At 45.0% G+C, this 19,654-nt stretch overlaps 1 protein-coding gene across 8 annotated transcripts; it reads left to right on the top strand.

Moving 5' to 3' along the window:
• Positions 1 to 522: 522 nt before the first annotated feature.
• Positions 523 to 19,564, top strand: GOSR2 (golgi SNAP receptor complex member 2). Of its 8 annotated transcripts, none has more exons than XM_024573052.4 (6): positions 523 to 630; positions 8,752 to 8,812; positions 10,232 to 10,368; positions 11,215 to 11,347; positions 13,696 to 13,836; positions 16,837 to 19,564. In XM_024573052.4, the coding sequence occupies exons 1-6, from the start codon at positions 602 to 604 to the stop codon at positions 16,996 to 16,998; spliced, it is 663 nt and encodes a 220-aa protein (XP_024428820.1). In that variant the 5' UTR covers positions 523 to 601; the 3' UTR covers positions 16,999 to 19,564. The 8 variants fall into 8 exon arrangements, with proteins under 8 accessions (XP_024428820.1, XP_024428824.1, XP_024428821.1 ...); XM_024573056.4 differs by having other exon boundaries at positions 526 to 630; positions 10,260 to 10,368; XM_024573053.3 differs by having other exon boundaries at positions 532 to 630; positions 8,748 to 8,812; positions 10,260 to 10,368.
• The last annotated feature ends 90 nt before the right edge of the window (positions 19,565 to 19,654 follow it).

Consider the following 19,654-nt stretch of genomic DNA (forward strand, 5'->3'; position numbering starts at 1 on the left):
GGGCAGGAAGAACCTGATTTCCCCCACAGCATACATGACACAGTAACCGCTTTCAATGTGGGTTTACTGGACGGATAGTGTGGAGGTGGTGCAAATGGGCGATCAAGTGAGCAGACAAATTCGAGATAGCAGAAGCTTGTGCCAGAGACTCCGGTGAAGAGCTAGCTCTCCAGTTGCACAGTTAAACAGTTTAATGCGAAGACTAGTAGAAACCCCCCACCCCCCTCCACCTAGTCTTCAGGAGGGAAGAGCAGATACCCACCCATTCGCTTCCAACTTTGCTCTGAGGATCTCACGTCAGTACTCTGAGACTGCCCTTGCCAGTGCCTGACTCAATGTTGAACACAAACTCCCGCGAAATCCTATACCTCCTAGTCCCCCATCTAAATCCGAACCTCCGACTACATTTAAGCTTTCTCTCCCGGCCTCTTTTCTCGTTCCCCTTCCTTTTCTCGTACCCACCACCACCAGTAGGGCGTGCGGGGGTCAGCCCTGGCCGATAGGGTAGAGAGGGTCCTGAAACCGGAAGCCGAAAGCCGGAAGGAGCGCTGTGAGGACGTGTTCGGAGGAAGCCGGAGCCGGACCCTGCAGGGCCGGCGACATGGAACAGCTGTACCAGCAAACGCACAAGTGAGGGCCGCGTCGGGGCACGGGTGGGGCGAAGCTAGGCTCGGTGAGGACCGCTTCCCAGGCTGGGGCCTGGGGATTCCGCCTTGGTGGAGGCCGAGTTCTCCCGCCGGATCTCTGCGGGGGGCAGCTCGGAAGTGCTCAGTTGTAGGCGGGATGCCCATCTCAGAGGCGAAAGCAAAGTCTGGCCTGGGACCTGAGACTTTGTATTAGATGGCTCCCGGCATCTCCGAGGCCGTGATTACCTGCTGGGTAGACGAGGTGAAGTCGCACCTACAGGTTATAATACTTTGTCTCGCACCTGCCAACTCAGTCCTCGGGGTTGGTAGAGCTCGTGGAGAGTCACTAGGCCCTGCACAGAGGAGTTTGCGGTTTAGTTGGAGAGTCGGGCAATGTACGAAAATAGAGCTAACGTGTAGCAGGATAGCATTGAGGGTAAAATAAGCAATATAAACAGGATCAGCTTAAGCAATTTAGAAGGGTCCATCACTGGGCTAATGTCAGAATAAGTTTCATTATAGCTCGCAGTTCCTGAACGATGTCAGCCTCCACTCTTGAATGACACTAATCTTGACGGTACATGGTAATTTTTTCTTTTTTTCTGATTTGGTTTATACTAAAGACCATAGTCTTTAGTCTTCTTATGATACAAAGAAATTGCTGTAAAAGTACCATTCAGTATTACTACTTGTTATTCCTATCTAGTTACAGATTACCATTAAGATCAAATTTTGATTTAGCTTCCCAATTTAAATTCCTTGGTAGTATCTTTTATTAATATTGTCCTGTGTTTTGGGAACTTGCTGAGATACATAGTTGATTATGGTAATAGGGACTATACCTATCTTGTTATCTTGGAAAGAACTTCTGTGATTTATGTCATTTTTATTGTGGTAAAATATACATAACATAAAACTTACCACGTTAATCATTTCTAAGTGTACGAATCAGTGACATTAAGTACATTCGCAATGTTGTGTAACCAGCTATTCATTTCCAGAACTTTTTCATCAGCTCAGACACTCGATGTACCCATTAAGCAGCACCCTTCCATTCCTCCCTCCCCAAGCTCCTGGTTACCTCTGTTCTAACTTCTGTCTTTGAGTTTACCTGTTCTAGGCATCTCACATAAGTGGCATCATACTGTACATGTCCTTTTGTGTTTGGCTTATTTCACTTAACATGTTTTCTTTCTTTCTGCCCTTTCTTTGTCACCTGAGGACTTTTTTTTTTTTTCCATTGCTTTTAGAAAGAGAGGAAGGGAGAGAGAGAAACATTGACCAGTTGCCTCCTGTATGTGCTCAGACCCGGGACCATGTGCACCTGGACTGGGGGTCGGACCCACATCCTAGGCGTGTGCCTTGACCAGAAATCAAACCCGCAACCCTTGGGTTAGGGGACAGTGCTCCAACCAACTGAGCCACAGCAGACAAGGCTCACTTAACATGTTTTCAAAGTTCGTCTTTGTTGTAGCATGTATCATAATATCACCCCTTTTTATGGTTGAATAATATTCCTCTGTGTGTACACAACCCATACTTTGTTATCCATTCATCTGCTGGTGGATGCTTGGGTTGTTTCTACCTCCTGGCTATTATGAATAATGCTAATGTGAACATTGGTGTGAACCTGTTTGAGTCCCTGTTTTCATTTTTTTTGGAGTATGTATCTATAGCAATCCTATTTTAACAACTTTCATATTTATGCTGTAGTTTTGTTATGATGAAAGTACTTAAAACCACACTCCTTGGGCCTGCAAGGGAGATAAAATAGGGGCTCGCCTCCTTAATGAATTCACAACAACAAAAAATGCTTTGGAGCATTAGGAATAAGGATGGTGATCCTCTTACTCTTTCATTTTCTAAGTGTTTTGGTTTTTTTTTTACTTTAGTGATTAAGTGTGTGGTTGGGGTGGGTAAAAATATATAACCTACTTTGTAATGGTATTAAAATGACAGAATTTGCTCTTATACTGGAGAGCCCTATTCTGTATACAAATTATAAGAAGGGATTTAAACAATTCGACCCATGAGTCAGCTGGAAAAGGAATGAAACAAAAAATTATGCTCACGTTACTAAGGAAGGTAGATCTTTTACAACAGTAAGGCTCAGTGGGCTAAGTGTGCCTTGTAGTTAATCCGTACAGTCTCATCCAGCTAGTTGATGTGGTTAAAGGATGTTGCTAAGGAGACTGACCAGTTTATTCTCAAGAAGAATTTTATTTAGTCTCAGTCTGTACTTGTTATCCGGGTAGCAGGTAGTTGACCACTGAGAAATCTAAGTTGCTCAGTTCTATGTAAACTTAGGGAGAGGGGAAATACTAAGTGGTGTCTCAAACAGAGTGTAGATGAAGTACTTACCTCTGCAGGCCTCCAACAGTCTACCATTGGACTCTATAACAGGGCTCACCAACTTCCGTCAATGGCCAGGTAGTAAATATTTCACACTTTGTAGGCCATACAGTCTCTGAGGCAGATACTCAGCCCTGCTGTTACAGCATGAAAGCAGACATAAACAATATGTAAACAAATGGATGTGACTGTATTCCAATAAAATTTTATTTACAAAAACAGGCAGTGGGCCAGATTTGGCATATCACTGTTAAGTCCTCTACAGTGCGGTCACTCGTTCATTCAGTACTCTGTGTTCAGCACCATTCTCAGTTCTGGCAGGACAGCCCTGCCTCAAGGAGTTTCCCGTTTTTCATGCTGCAGTATATTCTAATCTGCCTTTCTCCTCAAATACTAAACCGGTGGGGTTCTGGCTCTAGGCCTCTGCCTTGTTTTTCCTCACCTATAAAATGGTAAGTTTTGGGCTGGTTAAACTGTAAGGCTCCTTTCTGCTTCACAATACTGGTGATTGTCTTTAAAAGGAAACATGCAGAGACCTGTGGGCATCAGAAATTAACTTCTGCAGTTGCAGAAATTAATGATTGTAGCTGAATTGACCTGAGCATATTAATTGTACTGGAACTTTGAACCCAAGTTGTGGTTATCTCTTGCCAGTGTCCCTGAAAGTACATTGGAATTAGATAAACATTTTAAAGTTATGTATCTTAAAAACTCCGGAACTGCCCGAACAATGAATGGAAAAGAAAACGGAAAGCAGAAGAAACATTTTACACTTAATGTGTTAGGGTGAACTTTAACGAGGAGCCAATAGCCAGGCTTCTGTTTCGGAGGCCCCAGTGTTGGAAAGGTGCCCCGTTTGCCCCCTTGTAGTCCTGGAAATCCTGGTTCAGAAATGTTCTTGTGTGACAGGTTTGGAGTACAAGAAGCTCTGTTTTTCCTCTGCCTGTGAGTCTGTTTCTCTTTTGTTTGTTGGTTTATTTTGTTCATTATATTCCACATATGGGTGAATTCTTATGGTATTTGTCTTTCTCTGACTGGCTTCTCTCCTTCTCTCACTTAGCATAACTGCTCTCCAGGTCCATCCATGCTGTTGCAAAGGCTGAGATTTCCTTTTTTTTTTTTTTTTTTTTTTACGGCCAGGTAGTATTGCATTGTATACATGTACCACAGTTTTTTTATCCACTCATCTTTTGATGGGCAGTTGGGCTGCTTTCATATCTTGGTGATTGTAAATAACGCTGCAGTGAACACTGGGGTGCATGTATTCTTTCTAATTAGTGTTTCGTGTTTCTTTGGATATATTCCCAGAAGTGGAATCACTGGGTCATAAGGCAGTTCCACTTTTAATTTTTTGAGATAACATCATACTGCTTTCCACAGTGGTTACACCAATCTGCATTCCCACCAACAGTACATGAGGGTTCCCTTTCTCTACATCCTCAGCCAACACTTACTGTTTTTTGATTTATTGGTGATAGCCAATCTGACAGGTATGAAGTGATATCTCACTGTGGTTTTAGTTTGCATTTCTCTCATGATTAGTGATGCTGAGCATCTTTTCATATGTTTATTGTCCATCTGTATGTCCTCTTTGGAGAAATGTCTATTCAGGTCCTTTCCCCATTTTTAAATTGGATTTTGTGTGTGCGTGTCTGTGAGTTTAAGAAGCTCTATTTTTTTAATAGGCTCGTCTGGTGATTTTGATGAGCAGCTGGATTTAAGAACTTTATGTCAAGACCAGTTTTTCCTCTTTTTTTTTTTATTTTGCCTTCTGACGAGAGGCTAAATACTGGAGGCAAAGTGGGTGAGGTAAAAATGACCAGACGGTTTTACTACTTTTAAGTAAAGTTAAAACAACAAACTCTTATGATGCTGTATAGGTCACATGGCATTTTCATGTTGCATTTGGATCTGTCACCCTAAAAGTAATTGTGATTATTAGTCTCCCTATTTTACAGTTGAGGAAACTGAGGTGTAAAAGAGTTATATGACTTGCTCAGTGTCCTTCAGTTAGTACACAGTGGATCTAGAACTTCAACCAGGTCTTTTAACTCCAAAACCTTGTTTCCTGCTTATGGTAGTCAGAGACAGCATGGATGGACTTTTAAAAAGAAATTCTGTTTTAAAATGCTTCCCAGATTTCTTACTGAACCTTTTTTAAAAGTCAGCAGTAGTGGCCCTTGCTTACTTGCTCCTGTGTCTCTGCTTAGTCATATCATCACCCAAGCCCTCCATGGACCCCATGCTAGATAGGGCGAGGACTTCGGATTTCTAGTGTCCACAGTCCCGGGTCTCATGAGAGTATCATCTGTTCCTCACTGGCTCTGAGTGTGCTGTCTGAACCCCAGGTCAGTTTAGAACAGATTTTCCACTTGGCACGTAGTAGTTCCCACCATGCCATGCACGCTTGCTTTGTTGTTGTGCGTATATTTCCTCTCAGGCATGAAATGTAAAGATTGGAATCACTTTGTTGGCTATATGTTGTTTCTAGTTCATTCGAAGCAAAAAGAGATTGGATGAGAAAAAAATCAGTTGTGTTTCCCCACTACTTAAAAAAAGAATTATTTATTTACTTTTAGAGAGAGGGAGAGAAACGTCAACTTGTAGTTGCCTCTCCCATGCCCCCAACCAGGGACCTGGCCCACAACCCAGGCATGTGCCCTGACTGGGAATCAAACGGGCAGCCTTTTGGTTCGCAGGCTGGTATTCAATCCACTGAACCACACCAGCCAGGGCTCCCTGCAACCTCATCAAGGTTATCCTTTTTTGCTTAGGAAGTGGTCAAAGTCAGCTGACGATTGTTACCGGGTTTTGTGGGTGTTGGCCTCATCTCTCCCACTGTCCTGGCAAGATCTCCCATTCCACCTCACTCTGCTCACCCTTTGTGTTTAAACCTGCAGGGGCTCTTTATTTCCTTTTCTTGACGAGATAGTTCATAATTCTTTTTGTTTGTTTTTTTTCTTGTGTTACCCCGAAATCTGTCATTTTGAAATTTGCGCCTTTAGTCCTGGTTCTCCCTTACCGTGCAGCAGCAGAGAGCAAGCCGCTTACTTTCTGTGGGTCAGCTCTAGGTAACCTGGAGAGCAGCAGCTGCTCCGTCTCCTTTCGTTTTTTCTCTTCTCTTCTTTTCCAAGAAGCTTATTATCACTTGCTATGTTGACCATTTCTCTTCATAACTCGACTTCTAAAGGCTTCTTCACTCATCCTTTTCAACTGCCATTGGGGAAAACCTTGAATTGATAGGGTTTCTTTATTAGATGGCTCCCAGATTTGAATGTCATTCTATAGTGTCCATTTGACTTTAAACAAAAATCTCAAGTCAGAATGCTTTTTAATCCCTATTTTAGTCTGAATGGAAAACGTTAATGTTTGTTTTGTTGTACAGTATCCTAACCCCTTATCCTGGCACAAAGTCATGTGCAAATTCCATAAACATAAGTTGACTCCTTTTCAATATCAAATGACACAGAACCAAAGGCAGGGCTGTGGTGGAACACTGGAGTCAGTCCCTCAGTCTGTATGTTCACCATGAGATATCACGAGAAGTTATCAAGTGCCTCTTGAAATCCACAGAAACGTACTGTGGTGTCCTCAGTGTATCGCTCCTTTCCCGCCATGGGCACACCTGTGGTTTCGTTCCCCACCTGCCCGTGGGTCCTCCTGATTGTACATCCCACTTACTTGCTGAATGAATGAATGAATGGATGGCTGAGTGAGGAAATAAATGATCCTTGTTAAACCACTGACTCTTAACATCTGGGAAAAAACTATTATAGTTAGTTATTTTATCTATGAAATATTTCAAACAAAAATAGAGACTAATATAACATATGTTAGGACTCATTTAATGTATGTGCTTCAAGTCATAGATTTAAAGACAAAAGAACTGAATCCCACACCCATTCTCTCCCCTTCTGAGGCCTCATTCCTAGGAGTAAAATGCTGGGCCAGAGGATATACACATATTTGACTCTATCAGGTATTGTCAAAAGGCTATTAAAAGTGTTTCTACCAGTTTATAACCCTACCAGCCATGTTTGAGAGTTCTGGTTTCCCCACGTCCTAATCAGCTGTGTTCAGACTTTACAATATTTGCCAATCTAATGGGTGACATGTGAAGTCACATTGTTCCTGTTCCTGTCAGCAATGCCACCAATTTTCAGATTTGCTCTGTTAGGCTACCATTGAAAATTTCCCTCACTGCCGACATCCAAGCCTTCAGTAAAGCCCCAGTTCTCCCTTCGATCGGTGTGACCCTCCAGTCCTCTGTAGCCGTTTCCACTGACCCTGATCCAGCTGTTCGTTACCTCAAGCTGAACTCCTGCATTTGCCTCCATGTCTCCATGTGCCCCATCCAAAAATGTCCGGACTTACTCTACTAAAGGATCAGTCTGGTCTCTCAGACTCTTGTAGTAGATTTCTAGTTGCCTCTAGTAGTGATTTCCAGGGGACATGGGTCTTGCCCAGGAGCATTCTGGGAGTCATTAGAAGGCTGGCCTTGCTTCTGGTGCCATGGGTCATGTTTAGAGGCCGCAGGGAAGCCCTGGAAAAGACCAGAGAAACCAGATTTGGGCCCCTGGCTTGTATTGGTACATCTGGGGTCATAGTTTGCGGTACTCATGGTGAAAGATGGTTGCTGACCTTTCCCTCAAGATTTAGGGGTGATACAAGAGCTCAGCAGGTCCCTTCAAGAGACTGTAAGCACCAGGAGACAGTTGCTGGGGGTAGCATAAGCAATTCCAAGGACGGATCCCAGGGACACTGGGAAAGGGTTCTGAGGGTGACCTTGGGGAGCCCCCAGGGAGTGCCCTGGAGCCTGATGTCTGGGACACGCCAGAGGCCCAAGGTGCAGTGTTGCCTTTCCAAATGAGATGGCGGTTGCCTCATATTGGCAGGGAAAGACCGAAGAAAAGATCCCTTTCTTTGAGGGCCTTCTGCTGGTCCACTAATCACCTCATCCCCCTTTCCCTTCTGACCCCGACTCTCCCAGTCAGGCCAGCCTGCTTGTGCTCCACAGGTCTTGCCTTGCCTGCTTCTTTGCCTGTCATTTTCTTCATATCTTCCTTCACCAAATCATACCTCCCTTCAAAATGATGTTCAGAACTCCCTTCACCTGCAACACCTCTCCAACTTAACTTTCTCAGCCCCAGCCCTTTCGTTCACTTGCCTTTGCTTGGCACCGCGGTGCTTATTAGCTCCTCAGCTCTGTATTTGTTTGCATACACACTTGTTAGTTGTCTCTTAAATCTTCTTGGGACTTTTCTTGTCCATTTGGCCTGTCTTTCCTAATTACATTGTTTCTCAAGGACAAGGATTCCATCTCTCTTGCCCTTTGACTCTCCCTAGTACAGACCAGTGCTCAGCACATTGGGTCAGACAGCAGAGAGTGGGATTGGCTGGGTTCACATCGAGGTTTATCACTTGCTCTGTGACCTTGAAAAAGTTACATAACCTTTCTGGACTTCAGTTGTCTTATTTATAAAATGAGAATGATAATACTTTACTCATAGGGTTATTGACTTTGCAGAATGTCTCAGATGTGGTAACCACTCAATAAATGCTGCCTGTCAGTATTATTATTAATATTAACGTGAAAATATCATAAACCATGCCAAAACATTTGGCATAAAATGCCACATACAAATTTTACAGTCCAGTGATGCTGTCAGTTTAAATCTGTTACATGCTGGCATCAGAAAGATTGTCGTTCCCGACTGAAACATGTTGATGGCTCCTGTCTCACCCATTTCCTCCCTCTTCCTTTGATAGGCAGGTCCACCAGATCCAGTCTCACATGGGACGCCTGGAGTCGGCAGACAAGCAGTCTGTGCACTGTGAGTAATTACCTATGGAGACCAGAGTCCTTTCTCTGACCACACGGTGCTAATGGGCTGGGTTTCCTGAGTGCATTTCTGCCTCAGGGGCTTACGATTCAGCGTGGAATGAGTTGTGTTGTTAGAGCGCAGAAAACCCTGTGGCACACTCACTGATTTCCCTGATTGTGCCCTCTGGAATCCGTGAGTCTCATCCTCCATTACCCCTCCACTCAACCCGACAGGGCCCTGTGGGAGTGCAAGTTCTTTCCTCCATCTGTCTTAATCTAATTACCGAGTCCTTAGAGGAATGTGCTCCACAAAAAGTCAGACATGTTTAACTGGAATTGGTCGTTTCTTCTGAGCTGAGTACTGTGGCTTTTTAGGAGGATTAGTTAGAAATGAGTAGCAATATTAATTAGTTTAGTTCCCACACCCTGTTTTCTTTCTAGAAGAGGGCTGCTTTGGGTTTTTTAGGGTTTTTTCTATTATAAGAAAAGGTCCTTTTTCTGGTTGGTCATGCAGACACTGCTGCTTACACATTGCAGAAGTCGTCTTCTTACCTCGCTGCTTGGCTGTCACCGTGCCCATTTCTCCTCTCTCCTTTCTGCAGCATCAGAAAGCGTCTCTTCTCTTGGTTCTGTGCCCCGCTTTGTTCTAATCTGTATTCGTTAGCTCACCTACAAAGATGACATTATTGTCATGTCTTTAGGGGGCAAGAAGCAGTCTGGATGCCTTTGTGCACAGTTTGGTTTCTGTCCGTGGACTTTGTTTGCCTTCCCAACAGTCTCATTGTTACATGATTAGAAATGGAAAAGAGGTCATTTGGACAGCTTATCACGAGGGATAAGGAAGATGACTGTGTTTATCATATCTTTACCTCTGTGGATTCTTTCCTGGGCCTTTCCTACTGATATTTGGTCTATTTTGGGGACTCTGGCATCAGCCTTCCCATTCTAATGGAAGGCCTTCAGGGAACTCTTCTCTAACTTTCAATTACTAATCTTCCCCTGTGTACTTTTTTTAAAATCTCATTACTTTAGGGAATTCAGTTGACTGTCTTGTTACTAGATATTCATAATCCATATCTGAGAACAATCTCAAAGGGAAAGAGACCTCATTCTCTATCAGAAAATACTACTTTTTGCTTAAAATTTTATTTGGACAACCTTTAAATGTTCATTTTATTTTCTAAAGGCAGGAAATGTATTTCTACAGATTTACCCTCAGCTTTTTAAAAAATTGGCATTGTTGTGGCATTAACAGCTATTTATACATATTTTAAACATTTACAGACTCAGTATAACTTGAACTTTTTCCATTATTCAATAGTGTACGCATTTTTCTCCTTTTGAAATACATATTTTTGAGTCTACTGGATATGGAAAAAAGACATGTTTGATTTACCATTCTAATTTAAGTTCACTATCTCTTTTCCAGCAATTATTTTTTGTTCTCTTTCGTGCAGTAGTAGAAAACGAAATCCAAGCAAGCATAGACCAGATATTCAGCCATCTAGAACGCCTGGAGATTCTGTCCAGCAAGGAGCCCCCTAACAAAAGACCGAATGCCAAACTGTGAGTGCACTAACACCCCAAGCCCGCGAGACTGGCCTCTGTCCCGGGAGAGGCGGTTGGATAGTCTGAAAACCATTCACACATTGAAAAGTGGGGACTATGCAAAGCCGAAGTCCCCATAAAGGGCACAATTCTGTTTCAGTGACACTCTCTCAAAATTAAATTCTGTGACGTTAGTGGCTTCGAAGCATTGTGTCTCCTTACCTCACTGGTGTCATTTTGAAATTTTACCTCCAGCACTGATTTTCTGTCCAAACCCGTGGCCACTTGAAGCCTAATGCTGCCAGGGAGTTTACTTCACCCTTTGGCTCCCACTACATTCCTGGGTTGAAATGAATCTTGCTCTTAATCGCTTCAGTCAGTCTAATTATAATGAAATACCGATCTAATGTTTGATAGGCCCCCATGAAGTTAAAATGAAACCACTCTCACCACCTCCACCCTAGCCCCTGCTCCTAAAAGTTTCATGAAACGACGTTGATGCTTTACTCCAAAGATGCCTTTGGGCTTCTTCCAGGAGAGTGATATAATCCATAGAGGGTCAGGAAGAGGTCATCGAGCCTGTTTCCTGTCACCTGTTCCCTGTCATGCATCCAGAATCAGAGACCAGCAGGTATTTAAGTAAAGCTGCTAGAATCTCGTGTGCTACAACCCTACTTTAACCACAAGCTACTTCTTTATTTTCAATGTCATTGATCAAAATCAGATCATCGGGGTGGGGGGATAGCATGGAGCGGTAGAGAAAGAGGTAAGGAAATGTCTTCCCTCCTCACTACAAAGCCTGGCGACCTCAAATTCTGCTGCTCTGGGTTCCTGGAATGTAATTTCTTTCTCTATCAATTCCAGCCGTGTTGACCAGTTAAAATATGATGTCCAGCATCTGCAGACTGCTCTCAGAAACTTCCAGCATCGGCGATACACAAGGGAGCAGCAGGAGAGGCAGCGAGAGGAGCTTCTGTCTCGCACCTTCACCACCAACGTAAGCCAGGCACCTGGGTGGGGCTCTGCAGGTACTGGGCAGCTTGTTGCAGCTGGAGCTCGGGGCTCTGGGCTTCATCCTTTCAGGTGGTGTCTGAAGCAGACTGATGGGGAGACCAACTGGAAATGACAGTGGACTTTGTGCATTGTCACCGACTATACCTAGACAGGGAATCTCTTTTTCTAACACAGAAACCTGAAGAGGAAGCAGTTAACATGAGGGAATGGACAGAGGTGAAGATTACCTGGTTTGACCAGTCCCACGCAGAGGTCATGCTTGCCATGGTGGAAGCGCTTCTCTGATCAGATAGAGACAGGTGATTAGGACCTAGACGGTTTTCAGTGCAGCCGCATTTCAAAGCTGCCTTCGGGCGATTGCCGTTGTGCTGTGTGTGTGTGGTTCCAGGGTCAGGTGCATTAAAATGTTTTTGTCCCTAGTCTGGGCAGCAGTCTGGGAGGAATTTGTTAACAGATATTTTGTTTTAAATGGATTGCTTGACCTGAGCCTGTTTGAAAGTGGCCTGTTTTAGTTTGTGTGCTTGATTTTGTAGAACACCATTGGCCCTGCCTTTCGGGCTCAATAGGATCCTTTCCTTCACATGGCTGTACAACATGCTGGCCTTTTTCATGTTCTGCATAATACATTCCACCAAATGAGGTGGGTTTGGGGTGGGGCTTTTGTGTGTTTGTTTTTTAATTGAGAAGTTTATTTTCTAAAGAAGTCTTAGCTTTCCTAGCTCGCCATCAGAATTCAAATCATTTCGCTCTTTGCTGTGCCCATACTTGCATTAAATTTCCCCAAGCGTTTCAGAATGTGCCTCCGTAGTGTCGGTTTCTCTAGAGTAAGCAGTCAGGTAACGACTAACAATTCAGAAGTGTGATGAAGACATGTTGGTGCTATAGTGGTACACGTAGCCAACTTTCAAGTGTAATGAACTATACAACACTCTGAAAGATGTTGTGTAGGCTTTTGATGGTTAGTCAGGTGTTTTTTAGGCTGGGGATGATAGCTCAGAATTATCTTATGTCTTACCAGCCTGGTGTGATGTTGTGTATACAGCGGGCCCTTAATAAAAACTGACTTGCTGAACGAACTTCTTCCTGGTTATTCTGTGATGTGCATTATCAAACATTTTTCTGAGAGACAGTGGCTCATCAGCTACACCCCTTCAAGTGGGAGAGGAAGGAAGATTCGTATGTGAAAGGCATTCCATAAATGCTTGCCAAACAAATGAAGAGAAGTCTCTGATTAATTCACATACTGTAGTCTTTTGACCCACTGAGCATTAGCTGTATGTAGAACACTATTTAAGGTGCTGCGAATAAAGTGTGTGAGAAACGCCTGTGTTAGCACGGGGGATTGAAAATGGGTGCGTGAAAAATTATTTTTAACTTAAGCATCCAAAAAAAGGTGGTTTAATCTCTTTATGATGATTAAAAGGGGTGAAACAGCCATGGTCGGCAGAGGAGTGTATGACTATCAGCAGGAGGCAGGGAAGAGAACAGAATTACGGCTGGTCGTGACCAGCTTCTGGGTACAGTTCACTTTCAGTGCAAAAGTCAGAGCTTAGGATCAGTCTCGATGTTGCTCCCTGCAGATGATGGAGAGCAGCCTCGGCACCCAGTGCTGGGATTCGTGCCCTGCTGGACTGCTTCCTGGCTCTATGAGATCTTGAACAAGTTATTCCACCTGTCTGGGCTGCAGTTTCCTCCCCTAAAGTGGGGATAACGCATTAACTACTTCATGAGGTTAGATGAGGATTAAGTGAGTTTAGGGTAATGGGAATGCAAAGTGGAAAGTACTTGGTCGGTAGTAGTTTTTGTCTCCCTTCCTTTTTGTGCAGATCTTTCTTGCCTGCTCAGGAGAATAGTCCCATCTGAACACCATTTGGCCGAAAGCACAGTCTCTTCTGTCCTTCGTCAGTCTCAGTCTAATTGGAGGGATAAGCTATAGATAAAATAGCTAAAGAATAAAAGCAAACATTTAATACTGTATTAAGGGGAAGCCAAGTCAAGAAACATTTGGAACAAGCTAGGTTAGTGAATAGTCAGAGACTTTGAGAGAAGCCCATTGAGGTCTTGAATAGAGTTTTTCCCAACTGGGGGTACTGCTAAGAGGCAGGCATTAACAAGACTCGTGCAGTGGAAGTCTGAGGAAAGTGAACAGAGGCCACCCTAGATCTTTGGTTTGTTTTTCCTTCTCTGTTAGGTTCCTCTGATTCCTGCACCATTCCCTCTGGCTGTTCTTCTGGCTTGGCCTTGGCCAAAAGGCAGAGCAGTCAGGCACAGTGGGACTGTAGGAGCTGATGGGCAAGCAGAGTTAATCAAGTGCCTGCGTTTCTTTCACAGGACTCTGACACTGCCATACCGATGGACGAATCCCTGCAGTTTAACTCCTCCCTCCAGAAAATTCACCACGGCATGGATGACCTCATTGGAGGCGGGCACAGTATTCTGGAGGGACTGAGGGCCCAGAGAATGACCTTGAAGGTGGGGGCCATTATGGGGGACAGGGAGGCGGCCTCTTGTTTTGGCCTCATCCAACAGTTCGGTGCCTGCATTTACATTTTGATTATATGTCCCCAGATTGTGATGCTGTGATGATGAGTCAGCCCTTTAGTTTGGGATCCTTCCTGTTGGCGTTGAATTATTATGGGTCCAAAAGTAACCAAATTCCCTTTGCCATTACGTATTTCTGTTGCTTGCAACAAATCAGAAGGTGGCATTCTTTGGTATCCGGGTCCTTTCCAGTTCACTGAACTTACTAGGAAAGTGACTGCTGCTGTGAGAGGAACCAATAGACTAAGGAATTCTATTCTAGAACCCACTCTCCTGGGATGTGGCTGTACTTCGGCACCTCACTCTCAGGTGTTTTCTGGTAGGGCCTCCACGGCGGACAGCCTCACAACTGAGGACCCCCAGGGGCGGGGTCTCGGGGCTGCCTTGGGTGTTCAGTAGCTAGCTTCTGGGGCACGTGCTGGCAGCAGCAGCTCCTCCCTCTCTCTGTAGTCCCAGGTATTGCTAGAAACCCTGCCCATTGGCTGAGACACTAACCCCATGGGAGTAGTTTACAGAAACATTACATAGACTCTGATGTCAGTTGTGATGTTTCAGCCTCAACCCTTTTCCTGTATCAACCCTGATGGATAATGGGGTGTGGACTGTGCCTTTTATCAGGGTGTGGTTCCCTGTGAACGAAGCACTGCCAGCCACTGAGCTGTGAGAAACAGTCACTCGGAAGTGTGAGCTTTATCTTCGTTTTTGTTGGATCGTGTTGAGCGGTCAGCTGCGCGAGACTTCAGTACATTTCTGCCACCTTTACCAGGGAGGAGGTCAGGCGAGCCACGAGTGACACCTAACCTCCTGCTGACGGCTGTGGTGCTTTAGACGGTCTCAAGTGTGGTCTCCGACAGCCTCACGGGTGCCCCCCTTTCAGAACAGCCACCTGCAGTAATCTAAACTGATACGTGTTGGTTAATCCGCCCTCTGTGTAGAAAACAACTGCCCCCGTTCCCATATCTCAGGAAAACAGTAAAACCCTCTTAGGACGGGACTCACCGAGACACACTGACATCGACCCCTGGGGGTCAGAGCTTATTGTGAAAGCAAACGCTGGCTTCCTACTGCAGTCTGGAATCACTGAGGAGTGCAAGCAACTCCTGCCCTTCACAGCCACCAGAAGTGAAGTGCCAGGGAGCCGGGTGCAGCCGTCGGAGGCTGGGATGTGAGCTTTCCAATCCCGTTTCCTCTGCGTACCCACCACTGCCTGTCTTCTGCCACTCGACTCCCTCCAGCTGCCCCCGCTCCCACCTCTGGCAGACAGCTTCTGCTTTAACCATTTGAAATTAACGTTGGGGAGAACATGAAGGAGCTGGGCCATGGTTTGGGGAGATCTGTGGTTGAAAATGGACGTATATTTTTAAAGGTTATGGTAATCTTTAGGTGATTTTAGAAGCTTGATTCTTGAACTTCAAATGAGGAGGAAGTAACCTATGCTTTCAGAGCTGAGCAGAATCTTTAGGGAGAGTCTAATATTTACCGTCTCCGTTGTGGCAAAACCATGTCTCCGTTCTCCGGCAATAATCAGGTTTGACTTGTGAGATCTCTCTTCAGTGAGGCTTTTAAGTGATTGTCTGGGCAGAAGGTAGGTTTGAGTTCCTGTCCGTGTGCCTCGTGAAATTCCTGCTCCTCTTGCCTCTTCTCTCAGTTGCTCATTAATGTGTTGTTCATTTAAAAAATGGGTATGGGGCGGTAGGTCAGATGCCCTGCATACAGAAGCAGTTGGTGGTGTGTGTAGAAGCTTGGGGTCTGCCCAGCATTCACTTGTGTTTGTTACTTCATAAGAATGTGAATGTGCTTCAAAATGAAAAAGAAAGCGGAGACGAAGATCAGGCTGGGTGGTTTGGACTGTTGGTTTAGGAATAAAATACCCTTTTGTTTTTAGTGGTGGGTGGTGACATTTATATAAAGGGTTTTAGGTCATTGTGTTGGTGTCTGTCCGTTGTGTTTCTGTCAGTCTGTCTTGCCCACTTCAAACCTTCTCGTAAACCTGGACACTGACCGCATGCTGTACTCAGCAGAATCCGCATGACTTCTGATAGCAGCAAGGGTTTTGGAGCCAGGGAGCAGAGACTGTCTTAATAAAAAGTGCTCTAAGAATTTCTATTGAGGTATTGTGTGTGTACAGGGAAGTTACACAGATCTTACTTGTACAGGTCATTGAATTTTGACAAGTTACGCACCTTTGTAACTCACACTGCTATCCAGACATGGCCATTGTCATCACCCTTACAAGTCCCCTGGTGCCTTTCCAAGGCAGGCTGCCCCTCCCCCAGGCAACCACTGTTCTGATTTATTTCACCGTAAATTAATTTTGAACTTCATATAAATGTGTTCACATTACTGTTTTGTGCGTGGCTTCTTCCTCTCAGGAATGTTTCCCAGTCTCATTCATACTGTCACGTGTTGGCGTTTAGGTCCTTTTTTGCTGCCAAGCTGTGTTCCATCGTCAGGGGCATCATTCATTGTCTGTCTGTCCTCTGGTGGCGCATACCCGCATTCCATCCGCTTTTAAGATAGTCTATGTTTTCTTCTAGAAGGCTTATTTTAGTTTTAGCCTTCATGTTTAATTCTATAATCCAAATTACTTTTTGTATATATGAATCAAGGACCAGTTTTTACATACATAAATGTATATATGATTTTACAGTATGTGCATGTGTGAGATACATACATGATACACAGTATATAACCACTTGTTCCAGCACATTTATGGAAAAGACTTTTCTTTCCCTGTTGTGTTGCTCTGGCATCTTGATCAAAAGTCATTTGGCCACATGAGAGTGGCCCATTTCTGGTGGATGCTGCGCTGTGGATGCTGCAGGCATGGCCAGGAGACCGTTGCTGGTCAAGCCCCGTCTCATAATGACGTCCACCCGCCTTGGGCAGAGTGAGTTGATCTCTGTTTTTCTCTCTCCTTGTCTGCCCCAGGGGACTCAGAAGAGGATCCTTGACATTGCCAACATGCTGGGCTTGTCCAACACAGTGATGCGACTCATCGAGAAGCGGGCTTTCCAGGACAAGTACTTAATGATCGGTGGGATGCTGCTCACCTGTGTGGTCATGTTCCTTGTGGTGCAGTACTTGACATGAGTCAGCTAAGCCTGGCAGCTGCACAGCACTGCCACTGCACGTGTGTGTGTGTGTGTGTACGTACGTGTGTACGTGAGGGAGACTACGGGGCCCAGAGGCCGCGTTTCCACATGTATGTTCATCTTAACTGTGAAAACCACTCAGAAGTCATTGTGATCTGTAACCTAGTGAGAGTTTCAAGTCTGCTCTGTTTTCTGTGGCATCTTGGAGGGGAAGCTAGTGCTGCCAAGCTCGTCATGTGTAGGAAGTGAAAGAAGTACCTGTTCTCTCTCTCTCCCTGGGAGGGGAAGTGATGTAAGGGTAAGGGAAGAAGCAGGAGGGGGAAAGAATGGTTTTGGTGGTTTGTCCACATGGCTGATGCGCGCCCCGGGAATGCTTTCACGGTGACCCTTGTGGACAGGACTGTCCACACTTTGTCATCATCCAGCCTTGCTGGTTCCTAATGGATAGGCTAGAGCAGAAGCAAAAAGCAGGGGAAAGAAGTCTTCTTTTCCTACGTCCATTATAGTAAATGGACTCACGTGCTCTTGCAACTAGCCATCCCCTCAACCCCTCAAATGACAAGCAGATGACTGATTGCCCATACTCATCACCCTTCCCCGGAAGCGGCTACCTAGAGGAAACAGGCATTGCTGCTGCTGCTGCAGCTGCTGACGAGCAAGAGTTTCCACGTTACAGCTGTTGGGTGGTCCTTCTTTCCAAAGCGAGGCCACTGTTATTTTCTGGGCGCATTCAGTCTTGAGACTAAAGACCTTAGTTACTGATTTTTTGGGGGTTTTGGTAGTTAATAGAATGATTGGCTTTTAAGCTTCCAAGACTGCAGCCTGGCACCCATGCCTAGGCTTTGTTGGGCATTTGCCCCTTAGAAAGTAGCTGTGAGCAAAGGAAAGTGGTCTGTCAATTTAGTCTCATTTCCAGTTTTGGCATCTCTGATTCTTTGGCTTTCTTCCCTTCCCTTGAAATACATTGGCAGCTGCCAGCCAAGCCCCGATTGTGCCCAGCCAGGGTGGGCAGGTGCCACACTAGAACCATCTCTGTTGTCCTTGTGAGACTGTCTTTCCAGGGACCGGGACCTTCTTCCTTCTCTGACCAACCCTGGATTAAGACTATACACTACCTGGTGTATTGTGGAATTCATTGTAAAGCTAGTCAAAATTAATCAATTTTGATTAATTGCTGAAAGTACCAGAAAGACCTGCTTAGCATATGTTTTTATCAATCACAGGCCTTTCTAGCTCTATGCTCAGTAGCCTTACGGCAAGACATAAAATGGCACTCAGAATGTCCCAGAAAAACTGGAAACCTGGTCAGTATTACCCCGCCTTTGTCTTGCTCCGCTGACTGTTTTTATTTCTTGTCACTTGGACTACGTTCTGTCGTCTTTCCCTTTTCTGTGTGTTCCACTCCACCTCCTTCATCCACCTCCCACCTGTTTCTGTAACAGTTTGGTCTCTTCAGCCACGTCTGTGACATAGATCCCCTTTTGGTAAATGTTTCTTAATAGTCCCAGATTTCCTGGGTACTGATTTCACACTTTTGGTGGAATCTCTGTCGCTCCGGGCCCTGGGTTTCCGAGGAAAGGGGAATCTATGACCCCTTCCTGAAAGGATTGAGGACCCTGGCGAATGAAAATGGTGGCCTGGAGGGTGGAGAGAGGGGTTGAGGCATCTTCAGACCTAGGTCTAACTTTAGGGAGGTACAGTTTGAAATTTCCCTCACTCCCAGCACCCTTGCCATCCTGGGGACCTAGCACAAGGCTCTCAGCAGTCTGTAATACGGGTTTTTAAACTGCACAGACCTGGCTGTCCTACCCCCTTGAAGATCTTGCCAGACTGTGTGCTTTAGAGGAGGGTGTACAAGGAGCAGCTAAAGCATTTGGACTTGAACTCTGGGAAACCAAAACTCCCCCCACTCTCTTACATTGTCTGATGTGACATCCATCCATTTGTGGCCACACTACTGTATTTCCACATTTTATAGTGGTTGTTGGCCTTGACGAACCAGGAGTAAGGCCTTCCCCCACCTTCAGAGCCACTCTCCCTCCTTTGTAATAAAAATTGTGGGGGCACTTTGTGGCTTTTTACCATCCTGGGCTAAGAAACAGCAGCCACAGTGCGTCTGTGAGAAACCCACCTTGGCCTAATTGGGTGCTCTGTCTCCACAGTCCCCTGAGTACAGGGAACAGTTCTGAGCCAGGGAAGGAGCGCCTCCTAGTGGAGCTGGGGTGAACCAGCATGTTGAGCTGGTACAAGGATCTCCAGTTGACAGCCTCTGTGACCTTGTGCAGGCTGTTGGTACAGGTTTGCCCTTTGAGGTTTGAGATGGGTGGGTTGTCAGGGAACTTGGGAATATCTTCTTTCTTTGGAATATACTTGTGTGACCACATTAAGAAACACCAAACTCAAAGACCAAGTAAGTAGGAGAGTCTTGATTTGTATAGACTTCATTGCTGGGTTTTTCCCTAAGTCCTTTGCCCCAGTGACTTAAATGGGTTTGATTTGCAAATTTGGACTTGAACCCATTGTTTCAGAAACACATCAGTTGAATAAAGTTGAGATTTATTTTACTTAGAATATTATGTTTTGTAAAGAAGTTTGACATTCATCGTTAAAACTAACAACCCCCTTTTCATGTTTCCAGACCAGGCCTTCTCCTG

The sequence above is a fragment of the Desmodus rotundus genome, chromosome 9 (assembly GCF_022682495.2).
Source record: "Desmodus rotundus isolate HL8 chromosome 9, HLdesRot8A.1, whole genome shotgun sequence".
NCBI lineage: Eukaryota > Metazoa > Chordata > Mammalia > Chiroptera > Phyllostomidae > Desmodus > Desmodus rotundus.